Source organism: Drosophila nasuta, chromosome 3, assembly GCF_023558535.2.
Source record: "Drosophila nasuta strain 15112-1781.00 chromosome 3, ASM2355853v1, whole genome shotgun sequence".
NCBI classification, from domain to species: Eukaryota; Metazoa; Arthropoda; class Insecta; order Diptera; family Drosophilidae; genus Drosophila; species Drosophila nasuta.
The window spans coordinates 48,414,697-48,441,499 of record NC_083457.1 but is presented as its reverse complement, the minus strand read 5'-3'; the positions used below and the strand labels follow the sequence as shown (position 1 = coordinate 48,441,499).

The following is a 26,803-nucleotide window of genomic DNA, read 5'->3' as shown; positions in this document are numbered from 1 at the left end:
GTGTAGGCTTGTCATGAATAATGTGCAAATGTTTCAGTTGTCAGCGCACCGAGCAACAATTTGTCAAAAGTCTCCAAGCACCAAAACTCTCCACAGCTCACTTCGTTGCGGTCGCTTTGGCTTTGGTTTTATCTGGCGGCTTTGCTTTTTGGTCTTTTGTCATCTCTGTCTTTTTGAAGGTTTCACCATTTAATGGATTTAACCACAAATTCGCCAGCCTTGCGTAAAGAGTTAAACATTTAATAACAGCTGACAAACAAGGTGTGCAGCATGAAACAGGTGCAGCTGACAACGCGAACGATTTAAGACAAATTCAATTTACTATCATTACAATAAAGACATAAAATTGTTGCTGAATTCGGCCAAGCGATCGAAAATTGGAATGGCAAGTGGCAAATACAGACACAATAACACTGAGACTGCGACTGAGACGTATTCAAGACGTGCTGTGCATCCGGCAGATACTTTTGCACAATGGGGCAGACGTGGCACGTCCCACGTTGTCTCGACATTGCATAACATGATAAAAAGGAACGTGGAAAAGCAAAAGGCATGACAAAAAGAAAAAGAAATCACCAGCTAAAGGAGCCAGAGAGCTGCAGCAGGGAAGGGAAGAGTTCATAAATTCCCAACAGTTTCGTCGTTATATAACGAGGAGTCTCTGTCTCTGCGTGTGTGTGTGTGTGCGTTTGTGTGCCTCTCCTAGTCGCGAGCTGTTGCTTCAAGGACTTTTGCCACCACAGTCACCCACAAACCGCCAATGACTTACAGTCTGTCTGTGCTGCTGACTGTTTGTGTGTCTCTCTCTCCTCCTCTCTCTATTCTTTAGGTTTGCCTGCCTCTCCCTTTCTCGCTTTGTGCATTTGTCTGTCTGTCCTTTACTGTGGGCTTGGCCCAAAACGCAATGCAGAGCGAAAGCAAGTGGAAAGCAAAAAGTTGGAGCAAAACTTTTGACACGTGTCGCCGCTGCCTGCGTCTCTCCTTCTGTCTGTCCGTCCGTCTGTCTGTTTGTCCGTTCGTTTTTCCCTTTTTGCTTTGCCATTTCCATTTGCTCTGCACACACACGCACACATGCAGCTTGATTAGAATGCCACCCACTTTTTTTGTACCCGCTTCCCATAGAGTAGAAGGGTATTATAACTGTGTGGCGGCAGGAAATATATGTAATAGGCATTAGAAGGCATCTCCGACCCTATAAGGTATATATATTCTTGATCAGCGTCAACAGTCGAGACGATCTAGCCATGTACGTCTGTCCGTCTGTCTGTCTGTCCGTATGAACACTTCGAACTCAAGGCTATATGAGATAGAGCTATAATTTTTTTACAACAGCATTTGTTACGTTTGCACGCAGATCAAGTTTGTTTCAAATTTATGCCACGCCCACTTCCGCCCCCACAAATTGCCAAAACTCGAAAAACAAGCCTAATTTTAAAACTAGAGTCTCAATTTTTGGTACATATAATAATAATTATAATTCTTGTGATTAAAGAAATACTTTTGTATAATATATAATTGCTTTTGCTCAAAATGGGTAGCGGGTATCTCACAGTCGAGCACACTCCACTTTAGCTTTCTTACTTATTTTTTTTTATTTGTACAATGTATGTGTGTACTTACGGGTACAGAATGTTCCGGCTCGGTTGACAAAAGTGCTGTTGTTGTTGTTGCTGCTGCTGTTGCTGTTGGGGTTGTGGCTGTTCCTACTTCTCCTCCTCCTGCTGCCGCTGTTGTTGGTGCAACGACTGCTGCTCCAGCTGCTTCGTCCTGATCCGCCGCTTGTGCTGTCGTTGTCTGTGTTAGTGGCAGGGCCAGAGCAAAGGCAGTTCCTGTCGCTGTTGCAGTTGCAGCTCCAGTTGCCCCAGTTGCAGTTGCACCACCGCTCACCCCGCTCCCGCTTCCTGTGCCGCCGCGTCGTCGTTGCGACTGCTGCTGCTGACGCTGCTGTTGTTGCTGCTGTTTGTGGCGTATGCTGCGCGTTGCTATTGTTGCTGCTGCTGTTGCTGTGGAGCGTCGCAGTGTTATCACAGTCACCAGGACGCTGCCACAGACCAGACACACGGCAACACCAATGGCGATCAACAAAACGTGGCCTAAAACAAAGATGAAAGAAAACATTATAAAATTGACTTGCCAGTAATATGCTTAAGCTAATAATTGCTCGAAGCTTTAAAGTCTAGACATGACTTTGCCTGCAAGCTCATTAAGTGTTGCGCACAACGTGGCGTATGAGTTATAAATTGTAATTGCAAATCCGCAGCTAATTATACAGCGCTGCAATTAACTTTGACTGCAAAAAAAAAAAACAAGAGATCTTGTCTCGTTCTTGAAATGACCAAAGTAATAACAATAATCTCTAGTCCACCTCTGGTTTATGCGCAATATTAACAAGCCAGGAATGTGGCAAAAATACAAAAACACAAAGCACAAAAGCAAAAAAAAAAAAAACGCCCACTTGCCCTCTGGCCAAAGAAAGAGAGAAATATAAACAAACAGACCGTTACGAAATGTTTTGAAACTTAAAGGTCTGAAAATACACACCGACGAAAAAATGCTAAAAATACGCTTTTGAGAAATATTTGCCAACAAAAGAGTGCCACAAAAATGAAACAAAGCCTCAACAACATCCACGACCAGACGCAATGAGTTCCGTTCTATCAAACTATAGACTATTCGTCTGTCTGTCTGTCCGTCTGTCCGTCCGTCTGTCTGTCTGTCCGTCTGTCTGCACACATATGCACACACACACACACACATGTGTATATAAATGCGTATGCGTCTAGACTAGATAGCAGACGACTTAAGCGATATCAAGCACACATGCGCAATCGTCTGGCATTCGCCGATATACCCCAATACTCATTCACATTCACATTCATGAGTGAGCGATTGCGACTGTGTGTGTGTGTGTGTGGGCGGACTATGGGCGGAGAACGCCGATAAACAAACCAACAGGCCCACAATCAGACATGGTATACTTATGCTAGCCAAGCTATTTAGCCAACGTATATTTCAAAGCACTCACACACACACAAACATTTCTTTGTTTGTACGTGTAAGTTAGCACGAGTTGATATCAGAATGAGACAGCGAGACCCCAATGTACCCATATCTATAGGTACGACACGAGTTCGACGACTACATCTATGACTATAGCATGTTATGACTATAGTATGTATGCCGAGGCAGCTGCGATTGCCAGCTTCGCAAGATATTACAACTGAAGACTAGTATGCAGTTCGTTCGACTTGGTTCTAGAATCAGACATAATGCTAGCAATTGAAAATGTAGAAATTACCTAATGCAATTTTAAAGAGAAACAATGTTAAACTTATAGAGTAGAAAGTTCATCATTCAAGATCAGTGATTAATTTATAAAAATTTCACTTATAATCGTTTCAAGGGAAGATTTCATAAAAAGTAGAAAATACTTTATTTCAAATAATGCTAAACTTACAACTTAGAAATTTCGTTATTTGTAACAAAATTTGAGTACTGTAAAGAGAAATAATTGTTAGATGGAAAGACTTCTTAAAGAGTAGAAATTACTTTACTTAAAACACAATTTTGAAAAAAGTGATGCCAAACTTAGAAACGATAAATTTCTTCATTTAAGACACAATTTGATCAGTGATCAATTTATAATAATAATATATCTGTACAGTTCTTTAAAAGAAGAAATTCCTCCACTTACTATACAATTGGATCAGTAATTAATTAATCTATTTAAATTTAAGTAATGAAAAGCGAAATAATACTTCCAAAAAGTGTGAAATCATTTCTCTTAAGATACAATTTGATAGGTGATTAATCCATTTAATCTTTTGAACTTTGAAATAAAACAGAATACTAGCAAACATCATTAAATGGTTTCCTACTTATAAAATAAAAAATAGTTCCAACAATTAATTAAAATTTCAGTAGGCAAAGAATGTTATGAGTGATTTATCAATTTAAAAATTTGAGTTGAAGAATGCAGCTAAATTAAAGATTATTTTTAGAATATAAAAAAGTTAAAAGTTATTTTTAATGATGAAACATTTAAAACAGTGATTAAATCTTTTTATAAACTTGACACAGTTCAGTGTCATTATATTTATTTTCGCAAACTGCATTGGTTTTTACAAAGTTATAAATAAAAAAAGAACTTTCAATTACGGTCCCGTTTGATTAGATATAAATTTCATTTCACATTTTTTGCAATCAACGTCATAATCGTAAAATGACTCAAAAGAGAGAAAGATAGAGAGACTAGTGATAAAAATAGTAATGTTATAATGACGAATATTTTTTTAACTAGAAATTAAAAGGGATTAACTTGAGCATTTAATTATATAGGGGTTTAATTTGAGTATTTAAAAATATTAATAAAAATGATTCAGCATTTTGCAGCTTTCTGCAATTTCTCCCAATTTTGTAGCTGCCATCGGCTGTTCAATGTGATCAGCATACTAGCCTTAATGACATAGTAAATCATTATAAGGTCTGTCTCTCGATGATGTACAGTTACAATGGAAATGACAGGCAGACCAGACCGAGGTCAAATAAAATCAAAATGAGTTAATGACGTCGCTGTCTGGCCAGATAAATAGCAAAGCCAGACAGACAGTAGGAGAGAGAGAGGGGAAGAGGAGACGAGGTTGGTTGCTAGACGGGATCAGATAGTTAATAGTTATGCGCTGGATAGTTAGTTAGTTAGTCAGTTAATTAGTTAGTCAGGTGGTTTAGCTTGATCACGTCAATGGAAAACCAAGTGGAAAATGTTTGCGCAATGAGCAATTTACGATTTGCAGATTGCAGAGGAGAAAAAATACAGATAAAATAAATGGTAACAAGACAGAAATGAAGTTAATCAACTAAAATTAAAATGTACAGCGAATATGTCAACAATGTACAAGTGTGTGTGTGTGTGTGTGTGTGTGTGTGTGTGTGTGTGTGTGTGTGTGTGTGTGTGTGTGTATGTGGTTATGTCTGATGTTTGTCTTTCTGTCTGGCTTCAATTTTACATCGGCGGCAACAACGACAACAACAAGTGGCACTTTAGACTTTTGCGCATTCCCAGCCGCTGTCGCTGACAACTTCGCAGCAGCAGCAGCAGCAACCACAGCGGCAACAACAGCAACAGCAACAAACAGCAGCAGACAGGTGACTCAACCGGCTGAGCGTCTTTGTTGTTGTTTTTGGCTTTTTTTTTGCTGTCGGTCGCTGTGCTTATTTCGTTTTTGTTCATTGTTTTTTAGTCTCTCTCTCTTTTTTTTTGGTTTTAATTGTGCGCCTCCATTGTTGGTGTAATTTTTATTGCAGGTGACTGATTGAGCGCGTCTGCGACACAGTCATATCTATAGACACACGTGCACAGCGATACGCTACACACAACGAAGCGATCACATCAGTTTTGCACAAGTCTTTGTGTAGTTGATAGTAGCAAAAGTTGAACTGTGGTTCAAATTTATGCAAATACATTTTTCTATTGTTGTCCAAGTATCGTTTGAACAGACTTTTGTCGTAAAAAGAACTGTATATATTATAGAGTTTAGACTAAGAAAACGGAACTCTTAGCAGAAAGTATTAGAGGTTGGATCATTCAGAAAATTTTGAAAGTAATTTAAATTTCTAATGAACTTGTTTCGTGCTTTTAACGCAGACCGATCTTGCAAAGCATTTTTAATATCCTAATGAAGGTGTAACAATCTTTTAACGCTGCCATGTCGGAAGTGTCTTCATCTTCTATCGAATGTTTTCAATCATATATCGAAGCTGTTTCAATTCATAAACGAAACTGTTTCCATCTTCGAAATGAAGCTCTTTCAATCCTCTAACAATTGCGAAAAAGTTGATTTCATTCTTCTTTTAAAGCTTTCCAATCTTTTGTCGAAGCTATTTCCATTCTCAAATTGAGATTTAAGCTCTAACAGAGCTATTTTAATCTTCTGACAAATCTTTTTAAATCTTGTAAAGCAACCCGTTCAATGCTCTAACGAAGCTATTTCATTTTTTTGCCGGAAGCTCTCTTAATCTTCTATCGATGCTTTCACATCTTCCGTCGAAGCAGTTTGCATTCTCAAACTGAGCTTTTTCAATGTTGTAATAAATCATTTAATGCAGCTTTTTCATTCTTCTAAACACGCTCTTTTTAATGAAGCTCTTTTAATCCCCTAGCGAAACTCTTTCAATCATTCATAAAAGTTGCTTTAAATCTTAAAACGAAGCTTCTTGAATCTTCTAAAGAAGCTTTATTAATCATTTGAAAAAGTCAGTTTCAATCATATTAATAAACTTTGTATAGTTAACAGTGCTTGGGAATACTTTGTTGTTAGTCCGATAAGCACTTAAATCGAATGTTGTCTAGCAAATTTGAACTTTAACGTGTGTTGTCTAAAATCATGCGAAAAGCGTATAAACACTTTGTGGTGCGAAAATTTGTGGTTTGTTTGCACATTGGCACATAATGAATTAAAGTGACACTTTAAGCTAATGTCATTATGGTATTAGAATTAATATTGATTCAATATCTAGACAGGTGTTTAGTTTTTAGCTGCTTTTTTGCGGCTTTTGAAGCCACAGCCACAACAGTCTGTCTGACAGTTTGTGGTCTGCCTTCGATTTATGCGACTTAAATGGATTTTTGTGGCTATTTTTAGTGTTGCGATCTCTGAGTGGGCAATCGCCACAGTGGGCAGCAAACTTGTTTGCACACAATCTTTAGCCCCGATCGGAGCAGAAGGAGAGGCAGGTAGGTTCCTTGACCGAAAGCGAGTCAAGCAGATAAAAAAAAGCACACACACACAATGATAATCGGGCCATTTGGAGGCTGACAATTCAATTGAATTCAAGTGAAAGGAGGCGCCCGAGGTGTTTTTTTGTATACTCTCTGCTATATACTCTCTACTTTATAGTATGATATGATATGATATTTTTTTCGCGCACAACAAATTCTTCAAGTTATTAATTCAATGATTATGATGGCACCGCTAATGACAGTCAAGTGCATTTGTTGTTCAACTCCGCTCTCACCACTATCGCCCCCACACACACTGAGATTTTTTGTCAGTTTCGATGTTGCCCCGGAGCATTGACACGTTAATTGATGTCAAGGTTAAAAGTGAGTGTCGTCGGGCGGATAACTAAGGCAAATGTCGCGAAATCAACTCGAAACATACACAAATCCCGACGCATTAGTATAATAATACAAAAATATACAATCATCGCATTGTTGTGTGACATTGAACTTGAAAGAATTCGTTGATGATGATGATTGTGTACGAAAAGATGTTGAGAAAATGAAACGAACTCTGATCTGCGCAGAACTGATCGATGTTCGCTTACAATGTAAAGCGTTCAAGCTTGAACTTGAATGATCGATGATCGCTTACAACTTTCATGATGATGATCGTGTACGAAAAGATTTTGAGAAAATTAAATTAACTTTGCTTTGCATAAAACTTACATTAAAAGAATTTCATGATGATGATGATCGTGACAAATAAGATGTTCAAAAAGTTAACTCTGCTAACTTTGCTCTGCATAGAACTGATCAATGATCACTTACATTGAACTTGAAAGAATTTCATGATAATGATGGTGTACGAAAAGATGTTGAGAAAATGAAACGAACTCTGATCTGCACAGAACTGATCGATGTTCACTATCAATGTAAAGCGTTAAAGATTAAACTTGAATGATCGATGATCGCTTACAACGTAAAGCGTTTGACATTGAACTTGAAAGACTTTCATGATGATGATCCTGTACGAAAAGATGTTGAGAAAATTAAACTAACTTTGCTTTGCATAAGATGCATTCAAAGATTTTCATGACGATTTCATGTTCAGAAAGTTAACTAACTTTGCTTTGCATAGAACTGATCAATGTTCGCTTACATTGAACTTGAAAGACTTTCATGATGATGATGATCGTGTACGAAAAGATGTTGAGAAAATTAAACGAATTTTGCTTTGCATAGAACTGATCGATGTTCGCTTACATTCGAAGAATTTCACGATGATGATGATCGTGTATGAAAATATGTTGACAAAATTAACTCTGCTAACCTTGCTATGCATATAACTGATCGATGTTCGCTTACATTGTAAAGCATTTGACATTGAACTTGAAAGAATTTCATGATGATAATGATTGTCCACGAAAAGATGTTCAGAAATTAAGTTAACTTTGATCTTCATAGAACTGATCGATGCTCGCTTACATTGTAAAGCGATTTATATAAATTTCTGTAATGAGACGTGGGCCACCTTTGAGTTGTCTGGGCCAAGTAGCAACAGCAACGGCAGCTGTAGAGCGTCACGTACCACGCAGTTGTAGTCTGTGGCACACAATTGGCACGGGACGTGGTGTCTGATAAACAAACACGAAAACACAAACACACTAAATGTACTGTGCTGAACAACAACAACAACAACAAGATTCAGCAACTGACGTCAGTCAAGTGCCAGACGGTAGACGGCAGCAATGCATAAACCGTCCAAACCCAGTCTATTTGTATGCGAATAAACAGTGCAAACATTCGAAAAAGATCTTAATTTCGCACAGCACACCGCCTTGTGGTGTAGTCTGTTAGTTTTTGACCACCCAGCTGAACAAAGAGTGCTGTGAAATAATGATGACATGCTATTTTTCGTTCACTTGCTCCACGAACATCAGCTGATAATTCCGGTGTGAATAAAACCGTAAACGAACATCAATACATGTGTGAAAAGTGTGTTAGTTATGTAAGCTTACAAAAATATCAAATTTATAAGGCTGAGGTTTGAAAAGTGCAAATATTTACTGATAGTTTCTATGCAAATAGTGCAAAATAGAGTAGGCAATAATTTAGAAGAATGAATGTGTGAAAACCATTATGAAAGTCCAGCTAGGAATTCATAAGTGACTTTTAGCTTGACAAAGTTGTGAAAGAATTGCAAGAATTTGTTATGAAGAGCTTTGAAAACTGCAACTAATTGCTTTACTTACAAAGTAGAAAATATTGCTTAGGAATTCGTACAACAAAAGTGAAAAGTCGGTTGAACTTTCGTCAAGGATTTCGTAATGTAAAATTGTTGGCTTATCAACTTATGAAAGAATTACAAAATATTGGAATTTATTATTATTTGAAAACTGAAACAATGTAGGAAATACTATTGATACGTAAGGAATTCATAATAAATTCCAATGTATGTGTGAAAAGTCAGTGGAACTTTCGTCAAGGTTTTCATAAGCTATCAACTAACGAAACTATTATAAGAAATATAAACTAAAACTACTTAGCTTATTTATAAAGTAGTAAATATTACGGAGAAAAGAGGATTTTAAAATAAATTTAAATTTGAATGCGTGAAAAGGCAGTTTAACATTCGGCGACGATTTCATAAGGTACATTTTGCATTTATCAATTTCTGAAAGAGTAAAAAGTAATTATAATTTATAGAGAAGAGGTTTGAACCTTGAAACCTTGCGAAGCAATTAGGATTTGACAATTTAAAATACTGGTGAAAAGTCGGCTGATCTTTCAGCAACTATTTCATCAACCTATCAAAAAATGGTAGAACATTTCCATTTCTCTTAAATTCTTTTAGAAATTATTCATTGAGAAAAGGAAGAGAGAAGTTAGAGAAGTTTTCATTTCATAACTATTTCAATTGCATATAATCCTAACGACATCTCTAGTGACTTTTTCATATCATTAAAAATGCAGCCAACTATTTACAGAGTATAATGTTGTTAGGGTATGTAAATGGTATGCACACTGTGCAGCGATTACTTATGGTTATGCAGCTGTGGTCAGCTAGCCGCGGGCTCGGTCTCGGCACTTGGCCAAACGCTGCAGGCGAGACATAAATTTTGGCAATTCAACATTATAAAACAAGCAAATTTTCAATATCAACATGCACAACAAAATAAGAGCGAAACGAAAGGAAAAAACGTAGATGAAATAAAAATGCAGTAGGCAACAAAGTTGCTGCGGCAGACGCTTCCGTTTCCGTCACTGAGCGAGAGCGAGTGAGAGAAAGAGAGAGAGAGAGCGCAGAAGAGAGAGTGGGAGGGGCAGAGGGTCAACCCTTTTGATGCAATCGCAGACAGCAGAGCAAAGCGTTCGCTGGCAAACATGCAAATAAATGGCGAATGCAAAAGGCGCAAAACAAAAACCGAGTAAAAAGCAAAGCAAAAGCCAAACCGCAGACGACGACGACGTTGACAGAGATAGAAAGAGAGTGTGTGTGAGAGAGAGAGAGAGGTAGAGTGGCGGCGACCTCGCCCAGTCTCAGGCAGCGTGTCTGGTATGATGAGCTCGTGTTTTTTGCCGCCTGCCGTTACGACCTTTAGCGAGTGCACTGTGTGCATTCAAGCAATAACAACAACAACAACAAAACTGCAAAAAAATCGACGAGATTTTTTATAGACATTACTATATATGCATATATATACAAGTTTTTTTCGTTTTGCTAATCGCATGCAACGTCATCAAGCACGCTGAATTGATTAATGGCAATGCTGCTGTGCGGCAAAGTTGGCGCACGCGGCGTATGCGCAATGCGCGCCTCTGAGGAGGACATTGCGTATACGCCATGTATTCATGCTTTTTGCACTCGCGTTACATAATTTTCATGGCATCGAGCGGTGGAGAGACGGAGGGGGGGCAACACAAGTGCTGGCTTTTGTTGTCATAATTAAGTTCACAGGGTCTGCGCGTCTAGACACGAATTTGCTTAAAACCCAACTCCCTCCTCCTCTCTTCGCTCCCTCCCCGGACAACGATGATGATGTTGCTTGCTAGCTGCTGCTGATGATGATGATGATGGAAACCCATCAACTTTAAGTCGTGGCTCTATGGCAAAGCTTAGCATCCGCATTCGCATTTGCTGCTCGACTCTTTCGCTTCCCCCTTCCCCTCCTCCTCGCTTCTCTCTGCTGTTGTTGCTGTGCAACATTGTGTCATACTTTGTTGATTTTAGCGCTGCCTGTTTGTTTGGCGCTTCTGTTCTACTCTTGAACAACTGGACGACTACTGGCCAACAAAGCGGGGAGGGGGGAGGCGCTTTTGTTTGTTTCGAGCTTTGGCTCGACGCAGCGGCAAGCAAATATTGACAGAGGCTTCGAAATATTACGAAAAATTGCCTCAGCTATTTGCCATTTTCATACTTATATGCAAATGTCTGCCAATGTGTGTGTTTGTGTGTTTGTGTGTGTATCTATGAATGTCGTGAAGGGTTTTTTTTTGCGCTAGCTTTGTAACCTGCTTCGGCCAATGACTTATTGACCTCATTGTTGCCCCCGCCCTCCCCCTTTCTTGCACTACGTATGTAAGTGGGTCAGTCAGAGAGGGGGATTTTGTAAGCTGCTCTAAACTAGTTTAACAGAGCATGGCAAATCCATGGCACACACACACACACACACACACACATAGATGCCAAACAATGCAACGGGCAAAACATAAAACGCGAATCCTTTGTCGCCATCTTCTTCGCTTCTAGCTTTGGCTGTGGCAAAGCGTGTCAGCTGGCTGGTTGTTGGCCTGATTTGAAGCGCGTGCTCACCGCCTGACTGCCAGCAAGTCATCGCTGCTGCGTATACGTAATATGTGTACAACACACATTTCTGTAGTGTGTTACTCATACGCCGCGTAACCATTTAAAACAATACACGCGAATTGCGTTTTAGTTTCGCTTCGTTTCCAATTGCACATTGCATTGCAAACGCTTAAGCTTCACAGCTGCACTTATCAATGAACATTTTTGCGCGCAGTTTTTCTGTATCTTCAACAACATCGACGTCGACAATAGCAAACAAAAAGAGGCAATATGATAAGCGTCTGAGTTGAGGCAACAAACTGATGAATTTATTGCACAAACACACACACACACACACACAAAAGTCCAAAAAAACTCGAAATACATTATTAATCTAAAATGATATATATTATATAGATTTCGCACTTTCTTTGCACCTTCTGGCGTCGCATTTATTTTATCTGGCTGCGATTCGGTTATCTATCTATCTAACTGAGAGTGTATCTGTATCTGAGTATCTTTTCCACGCCAAAGGGGGGCTTAAATGGAGAGTGGGCGAACGAGGGGACGAAGTAGGTGCCAATCGCAGCGCGTGTAGCTAATTTGTTTCCAATGGAGCGAATGTGAATGCGAATGCCGGGACAAGCTCCGTTTGTTCGGCTGTTTGACTGTTTCGATTGTTTCGGTTCTCCCCAGCAAAAAAAAAATCGAGAAAAAACGTTGGCATTTTTGGGCCAAACAAAATGATTAGTGAAAAGCTATTAATGGCTTAATTAATACATATTAATTGATTATGTTCGATCTCGAACTCGACCATTTTTGCTGCTGTTGCTGTTGCCGTTGCATTTACGATTATTTTGGTTGGCTAAAACTCAATCAAATCACCAAATAAATGGTCTTAAATTCTATGCCTTTTCACTTGCATTGTAAATCACCGCAAAGCTATAGAAAGAGCGCTTGATTCACCGATAAATTGTGCTCGAAAACAATTTACATTGTTTAAAGTGAAAACTCCCAATTAGAAAACCCTTAAAAATCATTTCATTGGAATGGAAACTTGCACAATTTATTATTTGTAGCTTTCGTAACACTTTCGATTAATATCGATAACTTTTAAATGCATTAATTTATGATAATTCTCGAATTTTTACTCGCATTAAGAGTCCAGATTTAATTTCTATTTTTGTTTTTGCCATTTTATGCTTTTTAGGCACATAATTTGCAACTTTTGAAGCTTTTCAATTGTTATCGATCATTGAAAATCGTCAACTATCATGTAATATTCACCTTTATTAAATTTGTTTACATTTATGCACTTGATTTGTCAACTTCTACACTGAATATCATAAAATATTCACTTTCATTTGAATAACTTCGGTTTATGTAATGTAACTTGCTTTCATTATATTCACTATTCACTTAATACGTCACTTTTTACACATTGCGATAGTTATCGATAACGCGAGAATCATAAAATATTCACCTTCGTTCGATTTTACAAGGTTTCTGTAATGAAATTTGCTTTCGTTGAGTTCACTTTGTGGAGTTGACACTGTAATTGCTGCACGAGTGCAAAAAAAGTTGAGGATCGTTGTCGTCTGTCCGTCAATCGACTGAAATTGATGTGTCCGAGCGACAGGGTGCACGACCGTGCCATATAAATACGAGTAGTATATCGTGTATTGTATTGTATTGTTGTTTTTGCGATGTCTGTCTAAGGTACAACAGCAGACAGTTTAGACATTCCATTTGATTTGCCAGACATTCATCGGGGGAAGACAATAAATTTTGATTGCAATTTGCAACACTGTTGTTTCGTTCGCTCTCGCTCACTCTCCCGCTCTCTCTTGCTCTCTGTGTTGTGCTCTCTGTGCTGTGCAGTGACAGGCAACGGTTAAATATAAAATAAATGCCGAATAAAGCGCAGACAAAGTAAACGAAGACAAAAGCCAAAAAACGTTAGCCAGACGCCGACTATGCAATTTTTTTCTCTCAGTTGTTTTTGTTGTGTTGCTGCTGCAACACTGCACAAATCACAACAACAACAACAGCTGTCTGTTTTGTTGTTATTTTTGTAGTAATTGTTTTTTGCGTGTTTCTCGCGCCGCTTTTTGCATGACGCGACAATTTGTCTATCTATTTTTAAGTATCGCTATCCCGCTCACGCTGCCGGCCAGCCTCTCACCCGCGAAAACTACAAAAATTACCCATTCCATTTCGTTCCGTGCCGTCCCGTCTCGCGTTGTGTCGTGCCGTCTCATGCCATATCGTCCCAGAGGCCAGGAATGCTAGTAAAAGCATAAAAATGTATTTTCGAGGCCTATGCGTGACTCTGCTTCTCCTGCTCCCGCTCTCGCACCTATTGCTCGCTCTCCCGCTCTCTTTTGTTGTTTTTTGCAGACATATTCAGTGGTCAGGAATTTTATTTTGAAAGCTGTCTGTGTGTGTTTTGTTAGTTTCAATCGCAGACAATTTGAATTTTAAATTTTTTCTATCTGTTTTTTGGCCAATGACCGTCAAAAAACAACAACAACAACAACTAAAAAAAAAGAGAAGCAAAACTAAACACGAAATTAATGCAAACTCATTTAGCTACCCCTTTTGGTTGAACTAACTCTATGCTTTGTTCCCATTCGCAATTCCAATTCCTATTCCCAATTCGCAGTTCGCAGTTCCAATGCCATTGCCATTCTCATGTTGATTTCGATTCCGATTCCGATATTTTCGTTGTTGTTTTTGTTACTGTTGTCAAGAAGCTTCGGCATTTAATCAGCAAACGACAATCGACGGCGATTTCGAGACGAACCTTTTAGCTTTCCCCCTTGTGCTCGCCTTCGCCCTCGCAGTCAGTCAGCCAGACACGCGTTATGTAGGTGGGAGCGACATGACTCGACTGGACTGCGGGACTGAATACAATTTTTTTTTCGATTCCCCGATATCAATGTTACGACTACGCCGACAACGACGACGACGACGACGTTTTGCCGACTTTTGGTCTCGATTCGCGTTGACTCGACTGGGGCGGGCGGCACGTTTGTGGAATTTCCATAGGCATAGCATGTTGTCTGCTCTATAGATATAGTGGCATATACATATAGTATATATGGAGCGTATAATGATATCTCGTGTCATTAGCTGGGCTCAGCGTTTTCTGATGTAATCGAAACTGTGTCTGTGTCTGTGCCTCTGTGAGGTGCAGACGACAGACGACGTAGACAGGCAAAGCGACCCCAAAATGATTGATGGCAAACTGACTGCAAATCAAACAAATTGCTGGGCGTCGCACAAAAACATTTTCAAACTCGAAGCTCGAAGCGCCTAAAAAATGGCCACAAAAAAACAAAAAGAAGAGAAAAACGTATAATGAAAAAGAAATACAATACGAGAAGCGCAAGAAGGAATTACGCAATCAAGAAATTCTATTGACCTACATTTCGTTTTTCGGCAATCAAGGATGTCTGCACACACACATACACACTCACATTTACTCACATACATACATATAGAGGCAGTCACGAAGCAGCGGAGGCAACGAAGCAGGCGAGAATGAGGCACGACAACAACAACAACAACAACAACGACGACGACGACGACGAAGGCCAAAAGCCAAAGCCGAAAGCAAAGGCAACGGCAAAGCCATAAAAGCAGGAAGTTGCGCATTTTGTGTGCCAAGCCCAAAGCGCCAAAAGGACGCAGGCAAACACACACACACACGCATACAGACACAAGTATGCATATATTACACACACACTCACACACACAGACTTGCATAGAGAATGTGTATTTGGTGCGCAACACGCGAAATGCGAATAAATCATTGATGGGGCTGCCCCCGACGAGATAGCAAAGCAAAGCAGCCATAATAAGCGACCAACTTTACTGCTAAATATGTGTGTGTGTATGTGTGTGTCTTTATGTGTGTTTGTGTGCCAAATGTAGGCCACAGGCGCGTTGGCTGTTGTCAGGAGTCGCAGTCTCAAGTCTCGAGTCTGCTGACTGACGAGACACATTTCCGAGAAGAACGACGAAGAATGAAGAAGCACAAAGAGCAGTCTACGATGCATCACAGCAAGCAAGCTACAAAGGGGTTTAGCCGACTCTTAAATACTCTTAAGGAAATCAAGAGTAAGCTACAAAGAAGTTTAGACGACTCTAAAATACTCTTATAGAGAGCAAGAGCAACCTACAAAGGAGCTTATTCAATTCTTAAATACTCTTGAAGAGAGAGCATGAAAATTAAGTGTGACCAGCGCATTTTGTTTGCTTTCAATAAGGGATAATATGGTAGAATTCTAAGAATTCCAGAAAGTTTAATCTTCCACAAATATGAAATGAAATTTTTAAAGTAATTAAAGTGAAGACGAAATAAAGAAATTTTGTATTAAAAGAGTCAGTTTATTGAAGCTAAGAATTTCAGAAAGTTGAATCTTTCAGAAATAAGGATTGAATTGAAGAAGAATTGAAGAAATTTTGTATTAAATTTGTTAGTTTATCATCGTCTTTCAAATAAAATAAAGTAACAAAGTAAATAAAAATTATTATCTTTCACTGGTTTGTATAATTTCGTTTCCATAGTTTTATTAAATACAAAATAGTATAAATATAAGCATTTGAAGAAGGTTTTCTCTTTAAAAAAAAGTTAAAAAGGATGTAGCAAAGTATAAAAAGTAATTATTGTGTATTTTTAAGTAAGTTTTAACGATTTGTTGGGTTCTTAAATTGTCCAAAGTGGAAAAGAATCTACATACTAAGTTTTAATTTATACAGTAGACGTTTTGTATTGAAAGGTTGTCTAGAAATTAGAATAGGTCACATATTTGAATTGCCTTTAAAACAAATTCGTTCTAATTGATGAATGTCTACTGAACCCTTTAAAAATAAATGCAAAACTTGAACTGTTTAGCACTTTTAAAGTAGTTTAATTATTTTTGTGGCTTAAACTGCAATCTGCGCTGTGATCTGCGTCTTTAAATTGATAGACAGACAGACAGCCGGATTTTAAGTCTTGAATATAATGCTCAAAAACGAACAATTTGTATCTCTTTAATAGGTGAAGTGTTTCTGACAACTTTAGAAAGGGAATATTTAGTTCATAAAGAAGTTTTTACTGTATATAAAGTAACTATTTTTCATGTAGTTGTTGGACATAACTCTTTCCTCTTCATTGCAGTTCATTCTACAAGTCATTTTTAGCCTTTTGAACTATGAAAAGTGAGGCATAAGAACTTTGCTCCATCACGTATAAAATTCTAGGAAAACAGCGACCTTTCTGTTCAGTTGAGCGACTCCAGTCTCGTTGGCTTTAGTGTGTGATTTATGCATTGCTTTATGGCATTCGCAATGCTGTGATGTGTGCTGTGCTGTGCTGTGGTCGTCTGTTCGCTGGTCCATTATCAAGCGATAACTCGTTTCCGTTTGCTATTCGCAAATTCGCGTTATCAGCAACAACACAAACACACAACACACAGCTGCTTGTGGCTGTGCTACAGACTCCACGCTCTGTCTGGCTTTCGGGGCCACACACGATGCTGCCCCAAACGAATGCCGAATGACGTAGCAGAGAGAGAGAAGAACGGACAGACAGACAGACGGACGGACAGACAGACGGACAGACAAAACGATCTGCTGCAGACGGATGTCTTTGCTTGTGCATTAAATTGAAAACTTTGAGCTAAGCTAAGCACTAACAAAAGCGAGACAGAGAGCGAGAGAACAAAGCAGATATATACAATATAATGTACTTAACGGTAGACCGTTTTGTAATACATAAGCAAAAGTCTTTATCAACTTGTCTGCCGCGGGGCTACAAACAACAAAATGTCACAAAATATAATACGAACAAAAAACCGATTTCGTCTGCTGCAGATTTGCTAATCATCGTGACGCCCACTACACAGCAAAAGAGAGAGCGGAAGAGAGAGGGAGATATATATATGTATAAACTATATACTCGCATTTTGATTTACATACATATGCCGACCGGCCTTACTTGATTTTATTACATAATCAGCAGCAGCAGACGTTGCTTATTGTTGCCTTTTATTGGCGTCTAGCATTCAGTTTTCTATAATTTTATTTATCAATGAACAGTCGCTGGCTCTCTCTCTCTCTCTCTCTTTTTTGGTGTCTCCCTCATACACACACACATCCATCAACATTCCCGTCTGGCTTTGATGTGCTTTAGGCCTGTCTAAATCGCATTTCACTTTGGCTCTTGGGTCATGCGGCTGACTAATGCCTGACTCTGATCTTTTGCCTGTGAACGTCACAGCTCAGCAGCAAATCACACAACCACCGCATGCCAAGCCAAGGCAAATCAATCAAATAGTCAGTCAGTCAGTTAGTCAGTTGGGCAGTTGGTGTGTTATTCAATCGGCTGGCAATTAAAGTCTCGTCTATGATTATAGCCAATTTGAAAACAATTATGGCGCCCGCTCGATTTATATCACAACTGCAAAAGCAATTACGCTTGGTCCCCATACAGTTCGATTTTTATCACAACTAAAAGTATATTCTATATACTATATCTGGTCATGCCCGTTGGTTGGTTGGTTGGTTGTTCTTCAATGACATCACGAAATTGCGACTCTATTGCGGAGTAAGTCCATATCTTATCATGCGAACAACAACAACAACTGTGGCACTTCGAACTTTGGCATTACAATAAATTAGCGTCATTTAGTGAGGATTTTGTCAAGTCTTTTTTTCTTTTTCTTTTATTTCTTCTTTTTCTGTTTTTTTTTTTTGATAATGCGTATACGCAATGTTTGCAAACACAGCAGCAGCTGGTTTTCAGCAAGATCAACACAAACATCGGCAGCACAATGGCCAATGCCAGTTGCTTGGCCAAAAAAAAAATAAAACAAGTAAACTACAGTTGAGTGTGTTCGACTGTGAGATACTAGCTATCCATGTTGAATAAAAGCTAAATAATACGGTATTAATTTAAATATATACCAAATTAATATACCACAAAAAAAATAAAAATATACCAAATAATATAATCAGTATATTGATATAGTAGTGCATAATATATCAACAGCTATATTTGGCATATTGATTTATACCACATTCGAAATATACCACAGAGTGCCAAATATACCAATGGCTATATTTGGTATATTGATATAGCACCACATTTAAAATATACCATAGAATGCACAACGGATGTATTTGGTATATTGATAGTAGTACATTCAAAATATACCATAGAGTCCAAAATATACCAATGGCTATATTTGGTATATTGATATAGCACAACATTGAAAATATACCATATACCAAAGGTTATATCAACATATCAAATGTTAATAAAGAACTAAATTATAAATTTTCCATAGAGTGCAAAATATACCAAAAGCGATATTTGTTGTATTGTATTTATATAGTAATACATTCAGAATATACTATAGAGTGCAAAATATACTAAAGGCCATATTTGGTATGTTGATACAATACTACTACATTCAAACAAACTTGATCTAATTATATCTATAATTATTATTATAAAATATAGAGATACATCTGAAATCTAGGTTCCTACGTCTCGGTTGTTGACCCTGATCATGAATCTATATATATTTTATAGAGTAAGATATGATTCCTTTTGTTATAATACCCTTCTAACCTATGGTTAGCGGGTATAAACATAAATAAAATAATACAAAGAGGGCTACAAAAAAGTCGCAAAATGTATATATTATATTAGACTTTGACCCAGACATCAGGCCGAGATTATCGTGCCAAATAGAGAGAGAGCGAGAGTGAGAGTGTGGGAGTGTGTGTGAGTGTGAATGAGTTTGTGATATTCATTGCGACTTTGTCATTTCTTTTGCGTTTCTATTTGCACGATCGCTTGGCAACCACTTTTGTTGCGACATGTTGGCAACCCTAACACACACACAGAGAGTTGATCAGCATATCCAAAATATAATTTGCATTGTTTTTTATGGGTTTTTTATTTGTATTCAGCTGGTTTTCTAATCTCACTCTGGTCATGTGGGCGTCCAACTCGCCTCTTCCAGGTGCTGTTATATTTTTTGTTTTTGTGTGTGATATCTGCTACTCTAGAAGAGTATCTCTATATATGTGTGTGCACATGTGTTTTTGTATTTGTATTTGTGTCTGTCTGTGTCTGTGTAAGTGTATTCGCCTCGTTTTGAACTCAATTCCATTACGCTCCATTGATAAGCCCGGTCAGAAGCAGCCAGAAGCAGACCAGACCCTTGATAAGCACTAAATAAAAGAGAACGAACCATTGGGACCTTGGTTTGTTGTTGTTTTTGTTTTTATTATTCGCTTGCTGTTGCTGTTGTTGCTTTTGTCTCCTTTAACATATCGCGTCAGCTGTTTAATTAGCTTTCGATTAATTTATTATTGCAATTGCGTTTTATTCACTTTTTGCTTTTTTTTCGTTAATTTTTCTTATTGTTGTTTTATGACTTTTCGGCCGTTGCCAGTCGACTGAACTCTCATTGCATTTCCATTTCCTTTCTTTTTCAACGAATTCATTTCAAAAAAACTGGTATGTGCCACAATTTGTTTACTCGGTGGCATACCACAAATGCCATACCACCTTTCATTTATTTACACAACAATCGGGAAATTCTATGGCAGACTTGACCTACGAGAGTTCTGTAAACTTTATGTTGCCCTAGAAAACATTTTATTTACCTTCTTGGCAGTAGTTTTTTTTCGTTTTGCTTTGTTCTGTTTATAAAAAGGCTTTAGATCTTGGTTTATTATTGTTCAAACGGGAAAATAAATATTGTGCAATACTTTAAGAATAAATGAAACTACAATTGTTTAGAAAAGTCTTCACTGAAGCTTGCAAATTTATTTCATACTTCGCACATAAATATTACCTCATTCATTTTTAATTCCCATAAATTTTACTCTTATTATTTTCATTGTTATTAGCTCAAATTCTCTGAAATATTAAACAGAAGTATAATAATCTTTCTCGCTTCAATCCGTTAATAAAAATTAAATTATTCTAAAGAATTATACAGAAATATATGACAATCCTTCTCATTCAAGTCTGTTAATAACAATTAAATATTCTTTTTAAATATAATAATCCTTCTCATAAAAATCTGCTAATCACAATTAAATTTCTCTGAAATATTTAACAGAAATTTATGATAATCCTTTTCATTCATTTTAGTGAAATATACAGTAATAATCCTTCACATTCAAATCTGTTAATAACAATTAAATCTCTCTGAAATGTTATAAAGTAATGTATGATAATCCTTCTCGTTCAATCATCAAATTTATGCATATTTCAGAGAAGTTCCGTTAATAACAATAAACCATTCTTTGCTGCTATAAATTCCACAAAATTTATGAAATTTCCTTTCGTGTAATGTGATTTTTATTATTATTTGAATTCTAAAAACATCCGTTAATATTTCATACAATTTGCATAATTTTGAATGCTCGAGATGACTTTCATTGAAAAAGGTGATTAAAGTGTTATTTTAAACACTTAAATGACGTCAAAATGACAGAAACAGGAAATTTGAAAGCAGAAGTTTCGCAGAATACGATTTTGAATGCTAGACTGCATATAAATTGTGTATGTAAAATAGAACTAAAGTTCAGCAGGTAGATGGATGGATGGTCTATGGCATATAGAGTCTCAACTTTGTATATATGTAGATGGCAGCTGGTTTCACTGGTTCTACTCACAGCACACACCAAGCACACACCACGCACAACAAACACCTGGCAAACACCTCCAGCAACAACAACAACAACATTGAGGGCTCCTCTCCACGTTGCTGTTGTTGTCGAGCTGTCTAGCTGTCTGCCATGCTGTGTTTTCTCTGCACGTGTATGTAAAAAGAGTCGTTGCGTTAGAGTGTGAGTGCGAATATTTGTGTATGTGTGTGTGTGTGGTGTGCACATGTGAAAGGCAGTCAAGACGTTTGTAGCATAAAATGCTCATAGCCATAGGCAAAAGCTAGAGTCAGAGTCAGAGTCGGAGAAAAAAAAGAGCTGAAGTCAGTGACAGAGAGGAACGAAGAGGAAGAGAAACACACACACACACAAACACACATACATACATAGCTCACAGCTGGCTTACGCATGGGTTCATTGAACGGAAGTGATTTGCCTACTGCTGCTGCTGCCTCTTCTTCTTCTTCTTTTGCTGCTTCTTGAGAGAGCGCGAATGTGGTGTATGTTTGTGTGTGAGTGTGAGTGACAGCCTAGAGTGGGAGCTTAGGTCGGGGTCTAGCATTCTCTCTCGCTCTAGCTTACGTTCTGCCTTTTCCCATAGCTTTTGATTTATGCTCGCGGAAATTCAAAATCAGACACAATGACAACTATGTTTTTAGGGTTGCCCCGACTCGCAGGGGGGAAACAGAGTTGTCGTCTAGCTGTTGTTTAAAGCTAATGTCTAGTAGTAGAACAACAACAAGTGGGCATAGCATATTTATAGGCTCTGGTATTTTTGCTGTTGGCCAAGTTTCTCTCTATATTTCATTGTTGTCATAATTTGTGTGAACACGAAACGCCCCCACAAACGTGGCACGCCCAAATTAGCTAAGTAGAAGAATGACAACAACAACAACAATAGCAACAACAACGAAAACTACACTTGTTATTTTTTGCTTGAATTTTCGATTCTGAATATTTTGGTTTTTTGGTTATTTATTGCTACATTTTTTATGACAGCCACAAAAATATCTGAAGGGTTTTAAGAGCCACCAAAAACAAATGTATTAAACACACACACACATACATACCCATACACTTGCATATCTATAAGAAATCTATCGCAACTCGTCTCTTAATTTTTTTTTTTTGTCTTTTGGCGCACATTGAAATATTATAGAAATATTTTGTATTTTAGTACCTACATATTTATGTATGATTTGCTTGGAAAATGTGGCGTTGATTTTCAAATTTATTGCATTTATGTGGCCAGTGGACATTCATTTTTTCAACTGGATGTTTCTCACTGTGTACTAGTGTGTGTGTGTGTGTGTGTGTGTGTTGACAGGAAGTCGCCGGAATGCGTTTTGAATGGTATAATATACAGTTGACATACGTAGTATAATTAGGTAGTTGCCTTCATTTTTTTTTTGCCCATTAAATGCCAATGTTTTTTTTGTTCTGCTACACTGATGGCTAAAATAATGTGCCTGGCCTTTAAATGCGTCACACGAGCGAAACAAAAACAAAAAAAAAATGTAGATATAATGCATAAAACATGAAAAAGATTGCTCACCTTTTTTTTGTGTTTGTTTGTTTGTTAATTATTCTTGTGATTATTGCTGTTGTTGCTTTTAGATTTCCTTTGTTTTGGTTTGCAATTTGTTGTCGTTGTTGTTGTATATTATTTAGTTAGAATTTGTTTAGGAATTGCGTTAGTTATTGATTTAAATTATTATGATTTGATGCTAGAATAATATACGTATTTTGTTTTGTTTTGACACATTTACAACACTCAAACAATTTGATTACATTTAATTGGTATTTTTTGTAGTTGTTGTTGTTGTTGTATTTTTGATATTATGCGAATTTATCTAAGCACATACACACTTTAACATACATATGTTATTTACTATTGCATGTACATTAACAGTGCTGTTATTGCTGTTGTTGTTGTTGCTTGCTGCTGCTTCTGCTGTTGTTGTTGTTGTTGACTTGCAATGTTGCTGCTGTTGTTTTGTTTTGTTTTTGTTGTTATTGTAGGAATGATTTGAGTACAGGAACGCTAGCTACACACACACATTGATACACTTGTGTATTTATGCATGTATGTATTTATGTTTGTGTTTATTCAGTTTATGTTGATGTGATGTGTATTTCAAGTTATTTACTTTGATTTTGCTGTTATTATTGTAGCGGTTGCTTTTGTTGTTTTTCTTTTTTTTTCTATTGCGGCGTCTTAATATTGTTTCAAGTTTAAACAATAGGAAACTTAGACGGAGTATAATAATATTATTACTACAGATTGTTGCCGTACATCTGTGTGTGTGTGTGTATGAGTGGTGTGTTTTTGTTGTTTCTACTGCGGCGGCTGCTTATACTTTATTGTAATGCGACGAATTTGCGCGCGGACAACGGCGACAACGAAACGAACTGAAACGCACGCAAAGTTACACTGCGGCGACTTGAACGTTTCATTCGAAAGGTATGGCAATGCTTTGAACATTCGACGCTGTCGCTGACGTTGGTATTGGTGTGTCGGTGTGACTGTCGCACACAAAACTTACGCTCGCGTTCTCTCGCCGACGCTCTCGCTCACACTCTCTCTCTCTCGATTCGTCTGTCAGTCTGTGCGCGCGCTGTAAATCAGACAACAATTGTTTTGCGCTTTTCGCCACAACAACAACAACTTCGACGCGATGGCGACAACAGCAGTACACCAACAGCAACAACAACAACCCCGATAATTATGAAAATAAAACGAAATAATAGTCGGTCGTGCTGTGCTAGACGAGAGACAGACAAAACAACAGCGCAGCCGCCGTCGCTGACTGAAAGCTTTGCCATACGCCGTCACCGTTCCATTGCCAACCCGTTCCTTTGCGCTCTCACTCTCTGGTACTAATACTCTCTATCTCGCTCTGCCAGTAGAGGACACACTAACACATGCACACAGATACAGATGCAGATACAGCATGCTGTATGAAGCAGTTCAAGTATGCGCCATGCCACGGCAGCAATAACAACAACTACAGCACCAATAACAACAACTACAACAACGTGCAGCCGGTTTTTGATTGTAGTTTCCAAATGCAAAGTGGTTTTTCGTAAGGGCAACGCGACAACTTACATTTTTTACAATACTACTACTTTTATATTTAATGTCAATTCTCGCGCAATTCAGTCTTTAGGTTGCTTCTTTTTACCCATTCATTCAATTGGATTATTAGCTAACACTTGAATTGTCGTTCGTTTTTATTGTTTTTGTTTTTCTACCGAGCGCTTCTCAAACCCTCTCACGACCAAATTTAAGCATTAACTAAGCATTTTGTATTTTTTGATGCGATCTCTCTTTTTGAGCGCAATCAAAGCGAGACAGAGCGCGCTTCTTGTCTCATCGGAAAACGAAACGTTTTTGCACAAAAGTCAAAATTAAGCTCTCTCTCTCAAGCGCTCCCTCTCTCTCTGAGTTTCGCTCTGTCTCCAGTGGTGTGCTCTCACATAACAGCCGTTTGCTGTTAACGTAACAGCAAGCTGTTAATAACGATGTTAGCTTTAACAGCAGCAAGTGGCTGCGCGTTCCATTCCAATTGCCCGCCTACGTTACTGTGACTTTTATTCTAAAACGCTTGGACACCACACAGTGTGCGAATGTGTGTGTGTGTGAAGCACAAGCCAGACAAACAAACAAACAAGCAAGCATTCATATTTGCATACTTATTAATTCTTCTGCTTACAGTTTTGCGTTCGTGAGCGTGTGTGTGTGTGAGTGATTATTTTTTTCACCCAGACGCTTGTCTAAATACAATTAATGCATGCAGGTGTCGTCGCTGTTGCTGTTGTTGTTGTTATTGTTCCTATTGCTATTGCTAAGCGAAAATGAGTTTCACTGTCACTCGGTTTCGCCGTTGACGTCGCCGTCGCTGTCGCTGTTGCTGTCGACGCCGCTTAGCTGTTGTCTTGAGCCGCCGTGCAAAGTCCAAGAAATTAAAGTGTCAGACAGCCGCGCGCAGTCAGTAGACGGATGAAGGGCATTCAACGAAGGGGGTGTGTGTGTGTTGAAGTAACCGCACGTTAATTAAGTTTATTTATGCAGCTTTTTTATTGTTGCTGCTGCTGCTGCTGTTGCTTTTGTTGCTGCTCTGTTTTTGTTTTATTTAGTTGCTGCCGCTCTTTCTTTTTTTTTGTGGTTTATTTATACTTTTAATGATATGAATCACATGTGACATTCTTTTTTTTGTTGCCTTTTTTTTTTGTTTTTAGTATTATTGCAAACTTGCCTGTTGTTTGTTGTTCGATCAGTGGGTCGAACTGTCTGACGTTTGTTAGGGGGCCTTTTGTCTCTCTGCCCGTCTGTCGTTGCTCTGTTTTTTTTTTGTTTTATTTATAAATAACCGCAGACAGCTACTAAAAAGTATTAGCAAGTCTAAAAATGGCTGCATACCCTGTAAAGTGTTAATAGACAAAGCATGGCATGCAAAGTGTGCTTGCACTTTGAAAGAGAGTTGTCTCATTTCCTTTTTAGTGCATTTTACAACACTATTTAAATACAAAAAAATTAAAATAGTGTTGGAAAGCCTGCAAATCCCCGGAAATTGTTAATATAGAGTGTATAGCAGACTAGTCATGGCTGCACTTTGATAAATTAAGTCTGATTTAATTTCTAATTACGTTTAACAACACTGTTAAAGTACATAATATATTCCAAAAAGTGTTGCCAAGTCTAAGTGTGCTTGTACTTTGAAAGAGAGCGTCTCATTTCAATTACAATTGCATTTTACAACACTATTTAAAGACATAATATACAAATTAGTGTTGGAAAGTGTTTACAGAGAGTGTATGGCAGACTTTGAAAAATTAAGTCTGATTTTATTTCTATTTACGTTTTACAACACTGTCAAAGTGCATAATACACAGAAAAGTATTGGCAAGTCTTAAAATGGCTGCATACCCTGTAAAGTTTTAATAGACAGAGCATGGCAGGCTAAGTGTGCTAGCACTTTAAAAGAGATTGATCTCATTTCAATTAAAATTGCATTTTACAACACTATTTAAAGGCATAATATACAAGAAAGTGTTGGCAAGTCTAAAAATACCCTGTAAACTGTTAGTAGAGAGTGTATAGCAGACTAGTCATGGCTGCACTTTGATAAATTATGTCTGATTACATTTCTAATGACATTTTACAAAACTATTGAAATGCATAATATTAAATAAGAGTTGGCTAGTGTATAAAATTCATCATACCCTATAAGTGCTTTGTACTGAGTACAACTGTATTGTTGTGCATTGAAAAAGAAAGTTTATTTTACTTTGTAAGAGCATTTTACAACATTATTGAAAACACCGTAGACAATTGAACATTTCTAGTTAAACAGACAAACAAAGAATACAATATAAAAGATTCTAAGCGGAAAATGTATTTAAAAATAAACGCTTTACTTTATTTATTTAGTTGAACAGTGTTTTGTTTTCCATTGTGTTCGATTTGAATTCGAATTTTATTATATTATATATACATTTTTATGTTTATGTTTTGTTTTAAGTTTATTTCATATTGAAATTCTAATTTCTAATATTATTTTTTTTTTTTATTCGATTTAATATTTTAGGTTTGTTTTATTGGCATACGT

General features: G+C 37.7%; 1 protein-coding gene across 1 annotated transcript in view; it reads right to left on the bottom strand.

Annotated features, from left to right (window-relative positions):
• Positions 1-26,803, bottom strand: part of LOC132791726 (box A-binding factor) — a 97,768-nt gene that overhangs the window by 6,815 nt on the left and 64,150 nt on the right. The window contains exon 2 of the mRNA XM_060800766.1: positions 1,621-2,093. Coding sequence (XP_060656749.1) covers positions 1,621-2,093 — 473 coding nt within the window. The remainder of the gene's footprint in view (positions 1-1,620; positions 2,094-26,803) is intronic.